At 36.7% G+C, this 19,368-nt stretch overlaps 3 protein-coding genes across 4 annotated transcripts; 1 reads left to right on the top strand and 2 right to left on the bottom strand.

Moving 5' to 3' along the window:
* Window positions 1-3,992: 3,992 nt before the first annotated feature.
* On the top strand, window positions 3,993-12,938 carry LOC113287341 (cullin-4-like). Its single transcript, XM_026536071.1, has 17 exons — window positions 3,993-4,512; window positions 5,851-5,966; window positions 6,080-6,426; window positions 6,746-6,926; window positions 7,058-7,180; window positions 7,286-7,573; window positions 9,445-9,570; window positions 9,745-9,846; window positions 9,935-9,988; window positions 10,848-10,954; window positions 11,062-11,122; window positions 11,207-11,338; window positions 11,455-11,592; window positions 11,676-11,756; window positions 11,844-11,924; window positions 12,371-12,451; window positions 12,568-12,938. The coding sequence occupies exons 1-17, from the start codon at window positions 4,182-4,184 to the stop codon at window positions 12,679-12,681; spliced, it is 2,463 nt and encodes an 820-aa protein (XP_026391856.1). The 5' UTR covers window positions 3,993-4,181; the 3' UTR covers window positions 12,682-12,938.
* Window positions 12,939-13,438: 500 nt separating this feature from the next.
* On the bottom strand, window positions 13,439-15,435 carry LOC113287343 (F-box/kelch-repeat protein At1g30090-like). Of its 2 annotated transcripts, none has more exons than XM_026536073.1 (2): window positions 15,363-15,435; window positions 13,439-14,941 (listed from the first exon to the last, which is right to left on the bottom strand). In XM_026536073.1, the coding sequence occupies exon 2, from the start codon at window positions 14,841-14,843 to the stop codon at window positions 13,587-13,589; it is 1,257 nt and encodes a 418-aa protein (XP_026391858.1). In that variant the 5' UTR covers window positions 14,844-14,941; window positions 15,363-15,435; the 3' UTR covers window positions 13,439-13,586. The 2 variants fall into 2 exon arrangements, with proteins under 2 accessions (XP_026391858.1, XP_026391859.1); XM_026536074.1 differs by lacking the exon at window positions 15,363-15,435 and adding an exon at window positions 15,076-15,273.
* Window positions 15,436-16,123: 688 nt separating this feature from the next.
* Window positions 16,124-19,368, bottom strand: LOC113287342 (DNA-binding protein HEXBP-like). The gene is made up of 3 exons (XM_026536072.1): window positions 18,566-19,368; window positions 17,956-18,159; window positions 16,124-16,892 (listed from the first exon to the last, which is right to left on the bottom strand). Exons 1-3 carry the CDS (start codon window positions 19,133-19,135, stop codon window positions 16,356-16,358), a joined length of 1,311 nt encoding a protein of 436 aa, XP_026391857.1. The 5' UTR covers window positions 19,136-19,368; the 3' UTR covers window positions 16,124-16,355.

Here is a 19,368-nt window from a genome sequence, read left to right as displayed (position 1 = left end):
ATGGTGATTGAATGTTTTTGATCAATCATATAGTTCTTGGAAATCAGAAGAACCAATTCTAAACTCGTTTGGAAGTGTGGCAAATCAGTTCCAAGATTGTAAATATAAAAAAGGATTTACAAAGTAAAGATGTTGACACACTTTGAACGTATGCAGTATTTCTTATCTATTATTGTTCAAAGATATTCCTTAATAACTAAAGGAGAATCCCGAATCGAAATAAATTGAGAATCTTTTAATTAAGGTTTTTAATTTTATATGCTATTAATTTCCAGCAATTAAATGCATATCTTTATAAAATAAAAATTGGTAATGTGAATTTACTAATTGGAGATATACTAATGAGATTTCGGTCAATATTTGGACAGAGCATTTTCAAGAATCATGAAAACCGTTTTTGGCTTTATTGCAAATCTTTGAGAATATTCGATTTTGGAAATTCCTTGGTATCCAAACTTCCTTGGTTTATAAATATCGAAGTTTGCATTTCGAGCAAACTAATCCTCGGTGCCATCAAAACTACCTAATTATGTTGTTACTGGTGGAGTCGTCTATCCGGAGAGGAAAGTACCCTAATTAGGCGAAATCTCTTACGACCACTCGTTTTAAAGAATTCTCTGGGATTGAGAAGCTCTACGAGTACCGTTGGTGGGAAACTAGATAATTGCAGTTTATTATTAGTTTTCGATTGATTTGATTGACTAACAGTTGTTGAACTTTGATTTCACCAAGTTTGTTTATGCTTGAGAATCTTCTCTTCTGATATAAGATTCACTCAAACTAGATCGAAGTATCGACAGGGATCTTTAAACTGTTTGTAGATCTAAAGACGTCTTGTGATAGTCCATCGTTAACAGACTCCGTTCTGTGTGTGATTGATCACAAGAGATTCAAGTTGTTTGCGTGCAGGTGTTTATTGAAGATCTAAGAAGATTTTAAGACCAAAAATATTTCTTATTTGAGTTCATAATCCTTGGTGTGCACGAAACTTGATCGTTGAGGATCCAACTATAATCGGTTTATCTTTTGATAGATTGGATTGATTAGTTGCGTAGATCGGCATCAATACATTTCTTTGTGATTCATAGTATTTATTGCATAGTCCAAACAAATTACTTTGGTAGTTGTTGAATAGATTGATCTAGAACCCGACAAGGAGTTTATTGGTTAAACGGAAGAGCCTTTAGTCAAACTCATATCACGTTGTTTGAAAAGAGTTGTTACCAAAAAGATTTGTTGTTCTTTTACTGTTTGGAGTACGAACCAAAGGAATTGTTCCAAGTGCGTGACTTATTGCAAGTTGGAGGCGCAGGGATACTGAGGAAACTAGGTGAACTATAGGTTTAGTTGCTTGGTCTCAACTATAAGAAGTTGGTTTAGATTTTTTATAGCGGCTTAATTCTGAGAGTATTCAATTATGGACAAGGTCCCGGGGTTTTTCTGCATTTGTGGTTTCCTCGTTAACATAATCTTGTTGTGTCTTTTACTATTCTATTTCCGCAATTATAATTTATTTATTATAATTAGAAGTAAAATACACAAACGTTAATTCCTAATTACTTGATAGCAATTCTATAGTGTTTGGTTAAGTCCGAACCTATTATCAAGTAATCATACTTCGTTGTTGTATTGTCTCGATCTTGTATCCATAGTCAATCACACAAGTTATCTTGTTTTCGTATTTTCTCGATCTCGTATCCATAGACGATCACACGAAGTATGAACCGATTCGTTGTATTATCTCGATTCAGTCCATAGACAATCACTTTTGGATAAAATACCTATAGGTGAAAAAGTTTTAGATTGAGGTATATTTGGGTACCCTCATCTTTTCAATTGATATCAGAGCAGGCAAACACGAAAATATCTAACAATCTGTGTTTGGTGCGATCCAACCTATAAAAATTGAATCTATATCTGATTCGGTTAACGTTATGCAAGAGTATGAATACTCAAAAGTTGAAGATGTTAGCAATTCGTTGACCCATGATCCAGGAGTTACGAAAATTAAGAGTACATCTGAGTCGTTCTTTGATGGAAAAGAAGATGCTGATAAAGAGTTGGTAAAACTCCTAAAGCCTGTAAAATCTATGTCTACAAAAGTGCTAATATTAAAGACAGAGTCAAAATCTTCTAAAAAATGAGATAAGAGAAAAATACATTCAACTAAATATTCTAGCCAAAGAGAATATGGATCTCACTGTCAAATTAGAATCTCTTGGTAAATCTCTTACTCAAGAAAAAGAGAGACATCCTATGACTCTGACTAATGATTATGTTGTAATTTTTTCTGATGAAGAAACCAAAGGTCCTTGCTCGACTTTGAGAGATTGTGATAACAAAACTTGTTTGATCACATCCGAAACAGATCATGATGATGGTAGTTTTGTTAACTACATCAAGTCAGAAGAGAATGAGAAACCAACTTCTATATCTACTGATGATCAGACGAAATCTTGTCCAAAGGAAACTTTGAACCGATTCCATGTTCGTGATCTTAAGGAATACAACTTTCAGTCACTTGAAAGGAAACTTATACTTCTTCAAAATACAGTGGTGAAAATATTGAAGGAAGTTTCTTGTCTTAAAAAACTGAACGATTATTCCTCAGTAGAAAGACAGGTTTTACCTCACCTCGATAAAATCAACTCAAAAGAATCAGGAGTAAGAGTTGATAATCGGTTCTGGAAAAATATCCCTCCTCACTCATGTCGTAACAAACCTTGTTTACATGAAGGACAATTCCAGAAGAAAAAGGAAGAGAATGTCTCTCCAAAGGAAACAATCAAGAATTTCCGATAATTGTTCCAGACAATCATGTTGATGTGCATCATAAGGAAATCCTTATAATGAGAAAATCTTATGAAAATCTCATTAATAGAATTAAGAGACATTTATCCATCTTTGAAAATTCTCACGCCAGCAAAATTTCTCCAAACGATCATATTTTTAGATCAAGAAAGGATCACTTTCTTGGAAGAAAAGATCTTGGGAATAAATTCGCAAAGAGAAACATGAACTATGTTTTCGATACTCGATGTAAGCTACAAAAGGCTTACTCCAATATAACCTAGTTGTATGGAGATTGTGCATACTCATCCTATTTGTGCTCATAACTTTGGATGAGAAGCACATAAAACGAGAGCACATGTTATGTAAAAAAGAAAGTTCATGTTAATGCCGATTTTCGGTAATAAGAGATATTTAAAAGAATATCCTCCTTTCAATAAAAAGAGAAGTCCGGAGACATATCTTATATATTTTCAGAAACCCTGTATTTCTGAACCGAATATATCTTCTTATTATTATATCCAATCTGGCTAACCTTTCGACTTGGGACAGTTCAATGCATATTGGGGCTTCGTCTTTTTCAATGAAAGCCGAGGAGCCTAACTCGCATTAACGTTGAACGCGCCTACCGTTGACAACATGTCTAGGCTCCGCGACTAACAATAGCTGATACTCGATTCGGATCTACCTTTGCTCATATTTCCTTATTCTCTCTTGTAGCAGATTTGCCCAGAAAACATTGCCATAAAAAGAAGTTTCTTCTGTTGGGATGTTGCTGATCCAAATGTTCATATTTGGAAAATTGGAGTTTTAATTTTAAGACAAAATGATACCTGAATGTAAGAAAAATCTTTTCTTAAACCTAACTGGTTAGGTTCGGATAGGGACCTGTGCCTCGCGTAAATTAGAAAAGAAAAGAAAAAAAACACTCGTCCGGTGGGTGGACCACTGATTAGGATTAACCAGTATTCCTAGGCTTGCTTTAGGTAAGAAAGTTACGGATCTAGTGGTAAACAAAGCCCATTTATCAATTCACATCACAACCGTCGTTTTCTCCTCGAAAATCCAGCGTCACAAGCCCAATAAACATCAACGGATGAGCCCTAAGGTAGACCACACAAAATATCAACCTCGGGTTTACTACAAGATGCGAAGCAAAGATATTACAGGAGAAATTGTTTAGTTTTGTTCATTACATTGTTGGCGTATACCCTAACGAGCTCAGTAGGACTAGGATCACATTATACTACTCCAGGTCCAGGCTCATCATCCCCAAAACCAAAACCAAAACCAAAACCAAAACCACGGGAAATGAAATAATAAGAAGAGGAAATAAAAAGAGAGAGATATTTTGTGTGACACCGATGATGCAGTAGTATTAGGTCTGATTGATGTCTCACCAAAAGCGCCCTTACTCTAACAACAGTGATTCAATCTCAGCAGCCATGAAAAAAGCTAAATCTCAAGCTATAAATTATTCGTCAACAGCAGAAAAGAATGGAATACGTTTCAATGATGATGATAACGATGATGAAGATTCTAATCCAATGATTCTCGAAGATAATATTATTAAGAATCATGATATTCTTGGTGGTGCTGGTAGTAGTAGTGGTGGTGGTGGTGGTGGTGGTGGATGTAGTCGTGCTATAGCTGCAAATTTGTCTAGAAAGAAAGCAACTCCTCCTCAACCTGCTAAGAAACTTGTTATTAAGCTTGTTAAAGGTATTTAATTTCAATTTTTTAGGTTTTATTGTCTAGGTTTTGGTTTGATTTTTATGTTAAAGTTACCACCTTTATTATGCCATTGCAAACCTAAATTATATGCTTGATTCTTGGGATTGACATTGTACAGATTTGCATGATCCTTGGATTTGAAAATGGAATTAATAGGTTTAGGTTAGTACTTAGACTGTATGTGTACACAAAATTTCTTAGGGTTTAGCTTAGGAATTGGCCTAGTTCTCAGGGTTTAGGTTATCCTTTCTCAATTTTGGGTCTATTTGCTCAATTGAAACTCTGGTTGCGTTGCGTTTCTCCTACAATTGTTTCTTTCTCTCCTCTAATTAATCCTACCGTAAGTACAGTAGTTTGCCAACGATCCACGCAGAAATGCCAGTACCCAAGCTGAAAAAGGGAAAGAGTGCAGAGAAAATATGAGGGTTTTAATCAGTAAATGTCTCTTACAGGTGTTCTAGGGAGCCAATTGTCAAGGGGGGTATAATTGTAGGTTCTGAATCTTTTGTAGCTCCAGTATCACGTAGAGGGTTCTGTTTTTGTCTACGATTTTGGCTCCTCATACTAACTAATCTTCAAATATTTAAATATAGCTACTGCACCGCAAATGCTGCCACAGGTACCTGCTATTTTGCGAGTACAGTGGCGTCTTTTAAAAAAGCTATACACCCAAAAGTCAAAGCAGTTTGATTTATAAATATCCTTACCACTTGCCACAGACAAATACTTGCTTTATAAGGCGAAAATTGAAAACTAACAGTACAGATACACGTGACAGACAGATACTTGCAGTTCCAGTTATGCTATTGAATTGGAAGTACTTAGGCATCAGTTAGTTAACTTGAAATAGTATTTGAATCCTATCTAATCGAACTTGGTTATGTTTGATGCATAGCCTTGTGAAAAAAGTTAGGTTTCATTCAAATTAATAAGTAGGTCAATTAGGTTATCTCAGTATGCGGGTCACGTGACTTTGACCCTCCTTCTTGCCTAAATCCATATCTTCTCTCAGGCGCTAATTTTTTTTTTGGTAGCATCTCTTTGCTGTAAGTGGGTAATTACTGTGCTATTGATCAAAGAAATATTTTGTTTTACAGTATGTATTTCGACTATGTTGGTTACTTGGGCTGAAATGCTGTATATATTGCTAGTCTCTGTGGCTGTGAATGAGCAGACTTAGAACTTATCATAAAATCTAATTGGCCGTCCGTATTTTTTCCAATATAATTTTTTTTGTTTCAAAAGTTATAAACACCATCATCTTAAAGTATTGACCTAATGATGTCTAAAATGGTGAACTTGCCATCTTCTTTTGGTGCCATGTAGAAAAACCAAAGCTGCCAACAAATTTTGAAGAAAATACATGGGGAACACTGAAGTCTGCTATTAGTGCTATATTCCTAAAGCAACCAGACCCCTGTGACTCAGAAAAGCTTTATCAGGTAAGTCTTATCATCATATTTTCCCATTTTGTTCGGACTTTGAGTTCATTTTCAAAATTCTAATGTATGATTTGGCTTTTATAAATTGCAATTGTCTTGTTTGCACTGAATAGGCTGTTTGCAATCTGTGTGAGCACAAGATGGGCGGAAATCTCTATAAAAAAATCGAGAAGGAATGTGAAGCACACATTTCCACGGCACTGAAAAATTTGGTTGGCCAGAGTCCTGATTTGGTGGTATTCCTGTCTCTCGTGGAGAAATGTTGGCAAGATCTTTGCGACCAAATGTTAATGATTCGTGGCATAGCCTTGTATCTGGACAGAACATATGTCAAACAAACACCAAATGTGCGTTCATTGTGGGACATGGGGCTGCAGCTATTTTGCAAACATTTATCTTTGTTACCAGAAGTAGGGCATAAAACAGTCACGGGTCTTTTAAGATTGATCGAAAGGGAAAGGTACTTGTTAAATATTTAAGAATTCAAGTGGTTATGCAAGAGGCTAAGCTAGATATTTTGGATCTGCAATCTAGATAATCAAGATATGTTAACATGTGTTAAGTAATTTTACTTTCCTTATTCTGATAAGATCCCCTTTTCTGAGAACACTATATAATGTTCCTTATCTTCTCTTGATCATCGAAATATATTAAGTAGTTTTAGGGCTTATATTAAGAAAGTCTTATGACTTAGAATCTTTCTTTCCTTGGTAGGATCATAGAAAGGCCCTTTTTCAAATAGTTTTCTAACATGCGGCAGCACTGGTTTATTTGGGCAGATTAGGTGAAGCTATTGACAGAACTCTTGTTAATCATCTCTTGAAGATGTTTAATGCACTAGGAATCTACTCAGAGAGCTTTGAGAAACCATTTCTTGTGGGTACATCTGAATTTTATGCTTCAGAAGGTGCAAAATACATGCAGCAGTCGGACGTTCCAGATTATCTTAAGCATGTGGAGGTGCAAAATTGTGGTTTCCCTTTCTGTTATATCTGATGATATCCAATTCTTACCACTACATTATTTCTGTAATTTATAATCTTGTAAGATCAATTGCTTACAGTTTTATGACTTGTACATTATTCTTGCAGTTAAGGTTGCATGAAGAACATGAAAGATGCTTACTATACCTGGATGCTGGTACAAGGAAGCCACTAATAGCAACTACGGAAAGACAACTTCTCGAGCGTCATATATCTGCAATTCTCGATAAGGTCTGATTTTTGATTGGCATTCTAGTATCTTCTCACTGTCTTCTTATGTTAGTCTGGTTCTCGTGTCACTGGCTTATTATAAACAATGCTTTATGATCTGAATAGGGTTTCACAATGCTTATGGATGGGAATCGCGTCGAGGATCTTCGAAGGATGTATGCGCTATTTTCACGGGTTAATGCATTTGAATCCCTAAGACAGGCCTTGAGTTCACACATCCGTGTTTCTGGGCAGAACTTTGTCATGGATGAGGAGAAAGACAAAGATTTGGTCTCCTCTCTTCTAAGTTTTAAAGCGTCTCTCGATATGATATGGGAAGAAAGTTTCTCTAAGAACGAAACATTTTCTAACACAATTAAAGATGCGTTTGAACATCTCATTAATCTTCGTCAGGTTGGCATGATTTTCTTCTGTACACATAATTTTCGCTTCTGGTCTAGTTGCAATCTTCATTTCTTTTTGTTCGAAGCAAGTCTATCATATCATATTACATACCAGTTTTTCTAGCTCAAATTTCTTGAATTTTTTATGTTTTGCTGCACTACATCAAGTCTTGCTCAATTAGCAAAACCTAATTATTATAGCATTTATTTCTTTTTTTGACCTTTTAATTAACATTAGACTTATCTAAGGATTTCTGGTAAATAAACTTCTGGAGAAACAACTTCAATGAGGGCCTAGAAAGAACAATGATGAAGCGTGTTTTTTTAGGCTTGCAGTGAACAGCGGTTATTCGATCGGAATGCTTAGTATTTTTTTTGATAATGTCAACAAATTAAAAAGTAAATTAAGTGAAAATAAAATTAACTCAAGTCTGAAATAGTAAAACTAAATCACCTGTCCTCTCTGAGAATCAGGACTATTTGACACCTAGTAGTATGTAATGCTTAGTATGAAATCCACTCGTTAATAGATGCTTATCTTAACTGCACTAAATATTAGCAATATTTAGTGTGAAACCCACTCGTAAATAGATGCTTATCTTGACTGTTCAAGACCATTAGCCATATAATTTTATGATGAAGCATAAATCTTAACGCCTGTCATGAAATGTCTGACGAATATATCTGGTTATTTAATAGTTCGTGAAACATGTCTTTGTTTCATTTGTCTGGAATATAAGAAGAATCCACCAGTATACTTTTATCAAATATTTTGTATTGGAAGTTCTTTTTTATATTGGAAGCGATTTGAATGTATTTTGTCAAAAAAGAAAATATATGGTGTTATTTTGACATTGCAAGTTGTTTCTGTTTCCAACATCTTAAGTCTTATTTGCGTAATGTTATTGAACTGTGGATATGATATATGTGCTAGATAACTATGATACATATTCCTGGAATCAGTGCCGCGCATGATGAGCCAGAAAAATTAAGCACGTGGGAACTTACACACTTGTCTTGTCTCAGTGTTTATGTGCTTCGCTTCTAATTATAATACGTACCTTTTAGATTGGCTTAGAATGATATAGCCTTAAACCACACACGATATGCTAGCATTACTTTGTGAAAGTACCTGCTGAAAAGTGTGCACAAATTTCGAACAAAAGTGCCAGTGTGATGGCAATCAAAGTGGGACGTAGTTGTTGCATAGTTTGTGGTCTTTGATGGTTTTGTTAGAAATGGTTACAACTTAAACTTGTTTGCTTTATTTTCAGTAAACTTTACATTCCTTACTCTAGATACTAGTTGCACTTTTGATCCACCGAGTTTTATGGGCATTATCGGACCTTTGGATTTAACATTCTAGTTAATTTAGTATAACCATGTTGTCTCACATTTTTTTTCCCTGTCAATTAATAAAGGATCTACCGGTCTGTGTGACTCCTTCTATCTCTATCGCATCAAGTAGGTTTGGGGTATAGACGGAATTCTTATGTAATACTATGCCATCTTAAATTTCTGCAGTCTATCTTAATTTTGAATTCAACTATAATTGGGAATTCTCTTTAGAATTTTCCTGGTGTTGATGAATTTAGTGCAGGAGATTAGCATTTTACAACGTTTTGATTTGGCAACCACATTAGTTTTTTAATATTATCATGGCACGTAACCTATTTTGTTTGGGAACTACTTATCAACCAATTTCCATGAAATACAAAGGTAGTTATAACCAATTGTTGATGTTCTTCTTTTTAGATAAGTTCAATTACAGCAGAGTCATAGTTCTTGTATTTCTTACAGTGTCATCATCAGATGTCAGGGCTGTCTGTATTTGTTGTGAGTCTTTTGACCCAAGTTAATCATATTTTGCTCTCTTGATAGAACCGACCCGCTGAGTTGATTGCAAAGTTTCTGGATGAGAAGCTTCGCGCTGGTAATAAGGGTGCTTCTGAAGAGGAGTTAGAAGGAATACTTGATAAAATTCTGGTTCTATTCAGATTTATACAAGTAAGTTGACTGTCTATATGAGTAATTTGACAAATGCATTACTTGCGAGAACTGTGAGATGATAAAATCCATTGCTGTATCTTTATTTGCTTTATTTAACATTTGTTTTCAGTATATCGTAGTTTACTTTCGGAGAGTCATAGGTTGGTTTTGTTTCTTATGTGGATTTTCTAGGGCAAGGATGTGTTTGAAGCATTCTACAAAAAGGATCTTGCTAAGAGGCTATTGTTAGGAAAGAGTGCCTCCATCGATGCAGAGAAGTCCATGATTTCAAAGGTGAAATACAATTTTGTGTAGCTAACCGTTTTCTTATGTGAATTTGTTGTTTGTGATATCATATTAACATGTTCTGGCTCCTATTCAGCTGAAGACCGAATGTGGGAGTCAGTTCACGAATAAACTTGAAGGAATGTTTAAGGTGAGGTGTCTGTTGCTTGTTGCATCTTATTAGTTAAATTCTCAGTGAGTATATCCCGTCTCCTAAGGTGGTAATTGTTGGGTTCTTCTGCTGCAAGGTCAACATACTAGTACTTCACACAATTTTCTCTGTGGAACTCCTCATCTTTCCATGATATTGTTGTACTTGCTATTGGCACACCTCACCTCACTGCTGAACATGGCTCGCTTGCAATAATGGATTTAGTTGAGCTATATGAGTTTTATGGTTGTTTAGTTATACTTCAAAAGATTAGGTTTATGTCATCCTTCTGCGTCCAAATAGATGTGCATGGTTGCTCAATGGAGGAAGACTAGACGTCTTTTCTGTGTGGCGAGAACATCGGGTGCGGCTTGGAACTTACCTTTTGGGAACTTGGATCTGGTGGAATATTGAGTAAATATGGATAGAGGAGAAAAGACTGAAGATGCCCTCTACCTTACACACTCTTAGAGGTTGAGATTGTCCTAAGAAAGAGGATGCGTGTATATTAGGATAAGACATGGAGGAAGGATGACATCATACTTTCAACGCGATAGATCTATGTTGTGTGAGGAGCTGGGCGAGGCGAGGCGCCAAGCCCTTCACCTCTCCTCGCCCAGCACCTAGGTGTGCCTAAGGCGGCCAGAAAAAATAAAAAATAATTATGGCTCACATTTTTGCGCGCCTTGGGCGTTCTATTAGCTAGCCCGTGCGCCTAGGAGAGTGCCTAGCTCGCCTTCCAGCGGAAATATGTTATATGTGAACTTATGTTATGCATCTACAGAATCTCGTATTTTCTCTCGTGTCACTTCCTTCATGACCCATTTCTTATTTAAGATTTACTTCAATACTTTTGCAGGATATTGAATTATCAAAGGAGATAAATGAGTCCTTCAAACAATCATCCCAAGCTAGGACAAAACTACCATCGGGTATTGAGTTGAGCGTCCACGTATTAACAACTGGGTGGGTTAAAGTTGCTATAGCTCATTTTTCTGGTTGTATTTCTATGCATCAGCAGCACTTGAACTCCTTGAAGATATTGATTTGGTGTTTTTATGGCTGGTTTGCAGGTACTGGCCAACATATCCACCAATGGATGTCCGACTTCCTCACGAACTGAATGTCTATCAGGTTACTGTCACTTGCGCAGATATGTTTTCCGGTTTTTTATTTAGATGATTTTTCAAGTCATTACATCATTTCTTGATGAAACAGGATATTTTCAAAGAGTTCTATCTGAGCAAGTATAGCGGAAGGCGCTTGATGTGGCAGAACTCACTAGGTCATTGTGTACTCAAGGCAAATTTTCCGAAGGGTAAAAAGGAGCTGTCAGTTTCTCTGTTCCAGGTATGTACAGTTTTTATAATCCGATAGTCGTTAGTTTCCATTTTCTTATCATCTTTTTGTCTTGTGCACTAGTTGACCGTTTTTTCTTTGTCTCTTGTGTGGTTACTTTCTTCCAGACTGTTGTTTTGATGCTGTTTAACGATGCCCAAAAACTTAGTTTCCAAGATATCAAGGATTCAACGGGTATCGAGGATAAGGAGCTGAGAAGAACTCTGCAGTCACTTGCTTGTGGAAAAGTTCGCGTACTCCAGAAGGTGGGTTGAATCCATTTGACACAGTATATAACTTGGAATTCATTTTCTTTGACTGATAAATGTGAGATCTGCGGTGCTTACAGTTTCCTAAAGGGAGGGATGTGGAAGATGGTGATTCTTTTGTTTTCCATGAAGAGTTTTCCGCACCTCTATACCGCATCAAGGTGTGCCTTCTGTCTTCATATTGAACAAAGGTTACCAGGCTTGAAGAACCAAAACATAACTGACATTACTAACTCTTGATGGAACAGGTAAATGCAATTCAGATGAAGGAGACAGTAGAAGAGAACACAAGCACTACTGAAAGAGTATTTCAGGATCGTCAGTATCAGGTTGATCATTTGTTGTTTTTTTTTCTTCCGCGTTTCATCTTGACTTGCATAATCTCATCGACTTCCAGTATCGAGCCCTTTCAACTTGCATAAAAAAAAATCACCGGCTTAAATGTTTATATTTCTTACGTGGAACCAGAAGGGAATATTCAAGTTTATTATTTTTGGAGATATATGTGCATCGCATAAAACTCATTCGCAGGAAGTCACATTATCATAACCAATGAACATTTTTTAAGCAATGGCTTCTCGAACCTTAGAGCTGGATGGTTAAAGGTTTGGAATGTGAGCAATCATCATTCCGAAAATTCAGTCTACTGATAACTCCAAGCACACTTTTTGTTAGACCCGCACACTCGTTGTTAGACCGATTAACGATGTCACTCGTGTAAATGGTTGTTATTATGTTATAACCATCAAATGTACTTATACTTTGTTTGCTGCAGGTCGATGCAGCTATTGTTCGTATAATGAAGACAAGGAAAGTGCTAAGCCACACACTCCTGATAACTGAGCTCTTCCAGCAGGTAACTAAGATCAATATTATTAACATCTCTTATTCGTTTTTTTTTTTTAATCTGAATTTCACAATCGGGTTGGTCGGGGAAGAGACTGAGAATTGTTTTTTGTGTGGTTGAAACAGCTGAAATTCCCAATAAAGCCAGTTGATTTGAAAAAAAGGATTGAAAGTCTCATTGACAGGGAGTACCTAGAGAGAGACAAGAATAATCCCCAGATATACAACTACCTTGCATGATTGTGGCTTTAAGACTCTTTTCTTTTCCTTTTTTTATTTTTCTTTTTCTTTTTTCCATTTTTCTTCCTCTTGTTATCTGTTTCCCTGTAAATGACATAGGAGGGAAGTCTACCACCATCTTTCAATATTTACCAGATATCATCATTGTACAGGAATGTGTGCCTAGAATTTGGGTTGACGACGTTTGCATCTGTAAGCTGTAACATATATTTTCTCCTTGCAATTCCCATAAGTTTTCCATGTTAGTATGATGGTTTTCGAGGTCAAAAGAATTTGAAGAAAATTTACAATGAATGGTAAATTATCATGGCAGTTGCAAGGTAGGGCATCATTTATTAAGTGATCGATATCAACATGATTGACATTTTCAAATGGACAAATGGAAGGGTGTGGACCTGGGACAATTTATCCTCATGCTTGATTATCAGTATTCAACTTCGGCCCTTGGCAATAACCTGCGGGATTTGATCTGGTGCCTGAATTGGTGGTATGCTGGTATGGTACTTAAAAGCCTTGTCCGTAGCACTTTCAAACTCAACTTGGGGGATTTCTGAACTCAACTCTGCACCCTTAGCTCTGAACTTGCGATTTTTTTTCCCTATACTACCAGGGTGATCTTAGATATGGCTCAGAGCCTCAGCTGACTGAACAAGGAAGAACTTATCTGTTTCTTTCTTGTACTGGTTGTACCTAGTACAACCAGACTGAAATGGAAACTACAGAAGAATTTTGTAATGGTATGGAAAAACTCTGAAGGTTGGAAATCCATTTGAGGTTATATTTCTTTGTTGATGCATAACAGACTGAAATCCTACTAATATTACAACTAGAAGGGACAGCTCTCACAGTCTTCCTAGTTTAATAATCTGGACCATTGCTCATCAAACAAAAACAATCCGGATCATTCAAACAGTAATTGAAGGATAAATATTTGTTGAAGAATAACAATCAAATGCTAGGCGATAAGAACCTGAGCTTAACGGTTTTAGGTCACAGAAATCTTTAGGTGCATCCACCACTTGCCACTGAACGAAGTATTTCTGATTAGTTTTTTCCTTCAACCTTGTTAAGTGGCCAATAGCAACATGTAGATTACAACCGACAATATAAATAATGCGACCTTCAGAATTTACAGAAAACGGCTTACATATCTGTTCAGGTACTGGTGCGCCGGGTACTGTTTCCCAAGAATCAGTCTCCATCACATATACTTTTAACTTCATCCTCTCATGCTCCGAAACTACAAACAGATGCCCATCAACAACAACACCTGAACCTGTCCAACCTTCTCTTAATCCGGCAGCCATAGTTTCCCACCTGTCAGATTTGGGGTCATACACTTGACCTCTAGGAGAGAATAGGAAGGGCCAAAGCCAACCTTCAGTAACCAAAAGCTTGCCATTTAGAACTGTTGCATCATAAGACGCCATATGAGCTCCCATATTTGCAATGGGACGCCACTGGCCGGCAGTAGGGTCTAAAACCTCCGCTGAATTGAGCTCAAGTAGATCGGCACTGTTCCCTCCAGCAACATAAACACATCCATCTATAACTCCACTTGCAAAAGTCGATCTGGCTGTGAGCATTGGGTTCATCACACTCCAACGATTTTTATGTATTTCGTACTTTACGACCAAATCAAGAGGACGATCCATATCAGAAGTCATACCACCACAAACAAAGAGAGTTCCTTCAAAGGGGATAGAGATACATCTCAGCCCATGAGGACAGTCCCGGTCCTTGCTTGGCATTGGTGGAATTGGGTGCCAAGAAAAACTTGTAAGGTCTAGAACTTCCCATCGAATCTTTCCAGTGCATTTATGGAAGGCGAATACAAAGAGCCAGGGATCTTGAAAACCCAACTCCTTTCTTTGTGTAAAGAATCGTTCTTTACTTCCTAGAAGCAGATGCCAACTCTTGCAAACAGCTCTGCAGGACGAGTGACTTGCAACTGGAACTCGAAGAAGGCAGTTAAGTGCAATATCATCAGGAAGACCAGGAATTAAGGGTTCTATACATGGTGAGAATTCTGATACTGATGTTTGGCTTAACAAGGAAGAGGATTGCCACGCTGCTAACCTAAACTTGGGAGATAATGTGATTTGGGAATCCCCTAGTTTCTGCACAGGAGCTTGGTGTGCTGAAACTCGAACACGCTGCATCTTTAACACTGAATACAAAAATATTCAGTCTATTCCCTGAATTCTGTCTGTATCATTCTTCCATTCTCTACTTGCTCAACAAAAACACAGGTTTTCAGCTGCATACAAAATACGAAAGAAATCAACATTTCCCCACTCCCAAGATAACAAAATGAAAAAGAAATTCCAAAGATACTCTAGAGACAGATTATATTCTCCTTTATAGTTCTTCACACCTAAAGACACTGCCTACCTTTTGCCTTTCTTTTTCCATTGTGAAAAGGCTATTCGAGGATTCACTATCAGGCAACCAACATTCAATCCAATTTTGGAAAAAGAAACAAAAATAAAGTAAAGATTTTTTCTATCATTCATATTTTAAACCCAGACAAACAGAAAATACAGATAAAAGTAACAGAAGAAAAAACATAAGGATACATTCTGAAGCTTCAGAGAAAATGATAGAAATGATGAAATTTAAACATAGACAAGTTGAAAAAGAGAAACCCAAGTTTAAGATTTGGAGATTAGAGAGCTGACCTTGGTTAGATGATGAAGATGATTGCTTTCTTTCCCCCACCCCCCACCCCCTCTCCCTCTGTCGGTATTAATATTCTTTGGATAAGCAAGTCTATAAAAAAGAAGAACGGATAAATCATGGTTTTTTCAAAAATTACACCTTTTCATGAGGAATATATATGAATTCGTGTAAGCTACCTAGTGTATTGCGTCATGTACAGATGCTGAAGAATAAGTTTCAACCACAGGATCAATATGGTAAGTGGGTTCAACCGTCGAGATTGGCAAGTGGTGGTTGCAAGGTATCTGTCCCCTTCATTATTAATGAAATTTGTTTGTTTTGTTTTCTTGGGCTGAAATTATGAAATTTGCTTAGAATGGGTTACATATCTAAGTTTGACAATTAGCTTCTTTGATGGAACTCTCTCCTCCACTCTCTTTCTCTTCTCTAAGACTAATTTTGACATTATTGACCTTATTTGACGATGAATAATACACTGGTGCCATTACAGACAACTAGCACAGAATTGCTGCAGCTAAATATCTTTCAACCATGTAATACTATCCATTTATTTCCAGCAAGGAACATTTAGCAACTTAAATGTGATGTTTCAGAAGGAACATCTTCAATTAGTAAGGGTAATCAATCATTAAAACTGTTTTAATCGCTCAAGAAACAATCTTGTTGGGGTTGATAGTCGATGTACAAAAAAAGAAAGCAATATATAAACAAAAAACACACCAAGTATCAGTGACGCTACTGCAATTGCAATCAATATAAATGAATAAACTCCAAAGCTATCAACTTCAAAGGTTTGATACAAAACATGCCCTACACCATCTTCAGCTTTCGTGGGCTACCGCTAATCAAAATATGATTTAAAAAACATAAAGAGAGTAAAGTCTCATACGACACTACTGAATGAGATGAGCAACAGTCAGTCAGTCATTCATTTTAAAATCCCATCTACTGCATATACAACTTGGTTAGAGCAGCCTGTCAAATAAAATTTCTTAACGATAAGAAATATATGAAGCTGGACCGCTTCTACTACCATTACCGTTTTTAACATCTTGACCAGTGCAATCTTTAGCCCAATGACCAGACCCACCACATTTGTAGCACGATCCTAATGAATTCCCTCCCACGATAACAGAAGGCTTGGCAGGGCAATCCTTGGCCCAGTGACCATCCAGTCCACATTTAAAACAAATATCACTTGATCCACTGAAGTTTTTGCTGTTTGCAGTGTCTAAGTTACTTGTTTGGTTATAAGTATAAGATGTTGCTGATGAAGCAGAATTCCTCCCTACATTGAATGAAGAGCGAACTGGACTCTGACCACTTGCAGCGCTATAGCTTTTGTTGCTTGCAGTTTGGTTACAACTGTAAGATGCTGCTGATGAAGCATTACTCCTTCCTGCACTGAATGAACTCTGACCACTTGCTCCACTGTAGCTTTTGCTGTTTGCATTGTCTAAGTAACTTGTGCGCTGACCTATTGCTATATTCTGCTGGTTACACCATTTGAAAAAACCGCACTGACTTACCTATTGAAAAGATTTGGAGTACATATTACGAAGTAATATTATGCGAACCATTAATAAGGAATACCAAGATGATGCCATCAACGAGAAAGAGACTGTGCATGCAAATTATATCTTCACAGACAATCAGAGATGCCCATAAATAGGTATAGAAACATGTTACAGTAATTGCTACTTTACACATATTAAAAAGCCATGAGTTTTGTATCTAGTCAGGTATTTGACAAATGCAGAAGCTGTGGTGTTTCTGCATCTATTTGCATCTAAGAAAAGAGGTATATAATTAGTACAAAATAAGTGACCATACAAATTACAAAAAAGAAATAACAAATTACTGTGCAACAATTTAGAGAGAGACAGGGAGCTGTGTTACTCTAATTTATAGATTTTCTAATGCCATGCATACACAGTAAGAGTCCCGCTATCTATATAGACTAAATGAAAGGCTGCTTCACCTTTGTTCATTCAGGGTTCATGATTTGTTCATAAACTAGATAAGCAAAAGCTTAAAGACACCCAGGAGCTTAAAGACACCCAGGAGCTTACAAGTACATGGATCTATTTCTAAGGTTTTTTCCTATTTACTATACTTCATTTCCATTTTGTCTTAAATAACATTTGACAGGCTTGCTACAAAGTTTATTCATATTTTTAGAAGAAGTCTTATCATAAACTAAGCATGAATTCTTTCCTTCTTTTACTTTTAACCTTATGCAACTAATTCTTGAACAAAATGTCCAAGCATAAAAAAATAGAGTATCTCGGAATGTTTTGGTTGTGAAACTTACGAGAATTCATTTTGGCTAGTTAGTAACTTGGTATCAGCATTTTCCAGAATTGACCCTAATGTTTTTAATGGAACATCAAACCGAGATTTTTAAACTGGTGGTTTGGATGCATCAACCAATTTGACAGGTCATAAATCAAAAGACAAGGAAAGCAATTAAATATGATATGGTAAACAGTAATGTGCAACATGAAACACAAATCATGTAATACTAGCTCCTAGAGGAGACCATCTACTCCCGGAGTACACCAGAGGTTTAGAGTTATACACTTCATATACCTGATTAGGACAACGATAGAACTGCTGGCCAACATTATTTCCAGTCTTTGCTGTCAGAACTAAGCAGGAACCAGCACCGCATGGGCATGGAAGGTCAGCAACTGAAGTATTTGACGCAGACTCATGGACCCTACTAGAGTAGCTAGACGTAGGAGTTGCTGACGAATTGTCACACCACTCAAAAAATCCACAGCCTCCATTTTCCTGGTCCATCAAAATGTCATTGAACATACTTGAATGAAAATATAATCAAAGCAACACAGAGATATATGTATGCTGAATTCCTCATTGGGTAGTGCAACATGTAAAGGGAGAAGATACAAACAAGCAACAACATACACAAGTTGATACACAAACTAATAAAACCTACAATTCCCTTTCATCTTTTGAAAATTTACGGAATCAAGAAAATAGAAGATGAAATACTTGGGTAAAAGTGAACTACCAAAATGAGATTTCAGTGTCACAGATTCTATAAACAGTTTCCAAGTTCTAACCGATACATTCCCAATAAACGAATCTATAAAATTAAGATCATCAATAAATTTCTGATGCATCCAAGAAAACAATCAAATCACAGAAAGACAAAAAGAAGAAAACCCCTAGTTACCTGTCTAACAGGGCACTTGTAAAACTTGCGACCTGGATTTTTCACAGTATTAGCAGTAAGAATTAAGCAAGTTCCAGAACCACAGGGACAAGATTTCTCAACCAGATTATCATTTGAAGAGTTATTTTCTCCGCCTACTCGTGTTCCGGTAGCAGTACTACAATCACGAGACCAATGCCCTAATTGTCCACATTTGAAGCAAGCATTACCACCATCTAAACCAGTAGTAGACGAAAAATTCGCTGTTCCTTTGGTATTTTTGGTGTTGAGATAATCGAGATTTCCTTTTAGGGCAGCAAAATACGCACCTTCTTCTCTAACTACAACCTTCTTTGACATGGATCTTTCTCCTTGTTCATCATAATTGGTGATATTCTTCCTCTTTGATGATAAAGCTTTAGCTTCTGCTTCATCGATTTGTGAGAGAAAATCATTTGACATGGATCTTTCTCCTTGTTCATCATAATTGGTGATATTCTTCCTCTTTGATGATAAAGCTTTAGCTTCTAACTCATCGATTTGTGAGAGAAAATCATCGTCTATCACTAGGGTGTCGTCTTCTTCGATCATCTCTTCTGTTCTTTTTGCTGATTAATGATAAATTCCCGCCATAAACTGACCCTTGGTACTGTGATTTATATTCATTTCCCGAGATTGGGTAACCCGCTGAGGATGGTACCGATCAGCACGTTTGTTTGAATCCGACTCAGGATCCACCGTTTATTTTGACCCGACATGACTCACAATTTGCGATTCCTCCGGACTTGTATCCATTTCAGTCAGGCATGGAAATACTCATCATG

Source organism: Papaver somniferum, chromosome 6, assembly GCF_003573695.1.
Source record: "Papaver somniferum cultivar HN1 chromosome 6, ASM357369v1, whole genome shotgun sequence".
NCBI lineage: Eukaryota > Viridiplantae > Streptophyta > Magnoliopsida > Ranunculales > Papaveraceae > Papaver > Papaver somniferum.
Note: the sequence above shows the minus strand (reverse complement) of the source record. Positions and strands in the feature narration are given on the sequence as shown.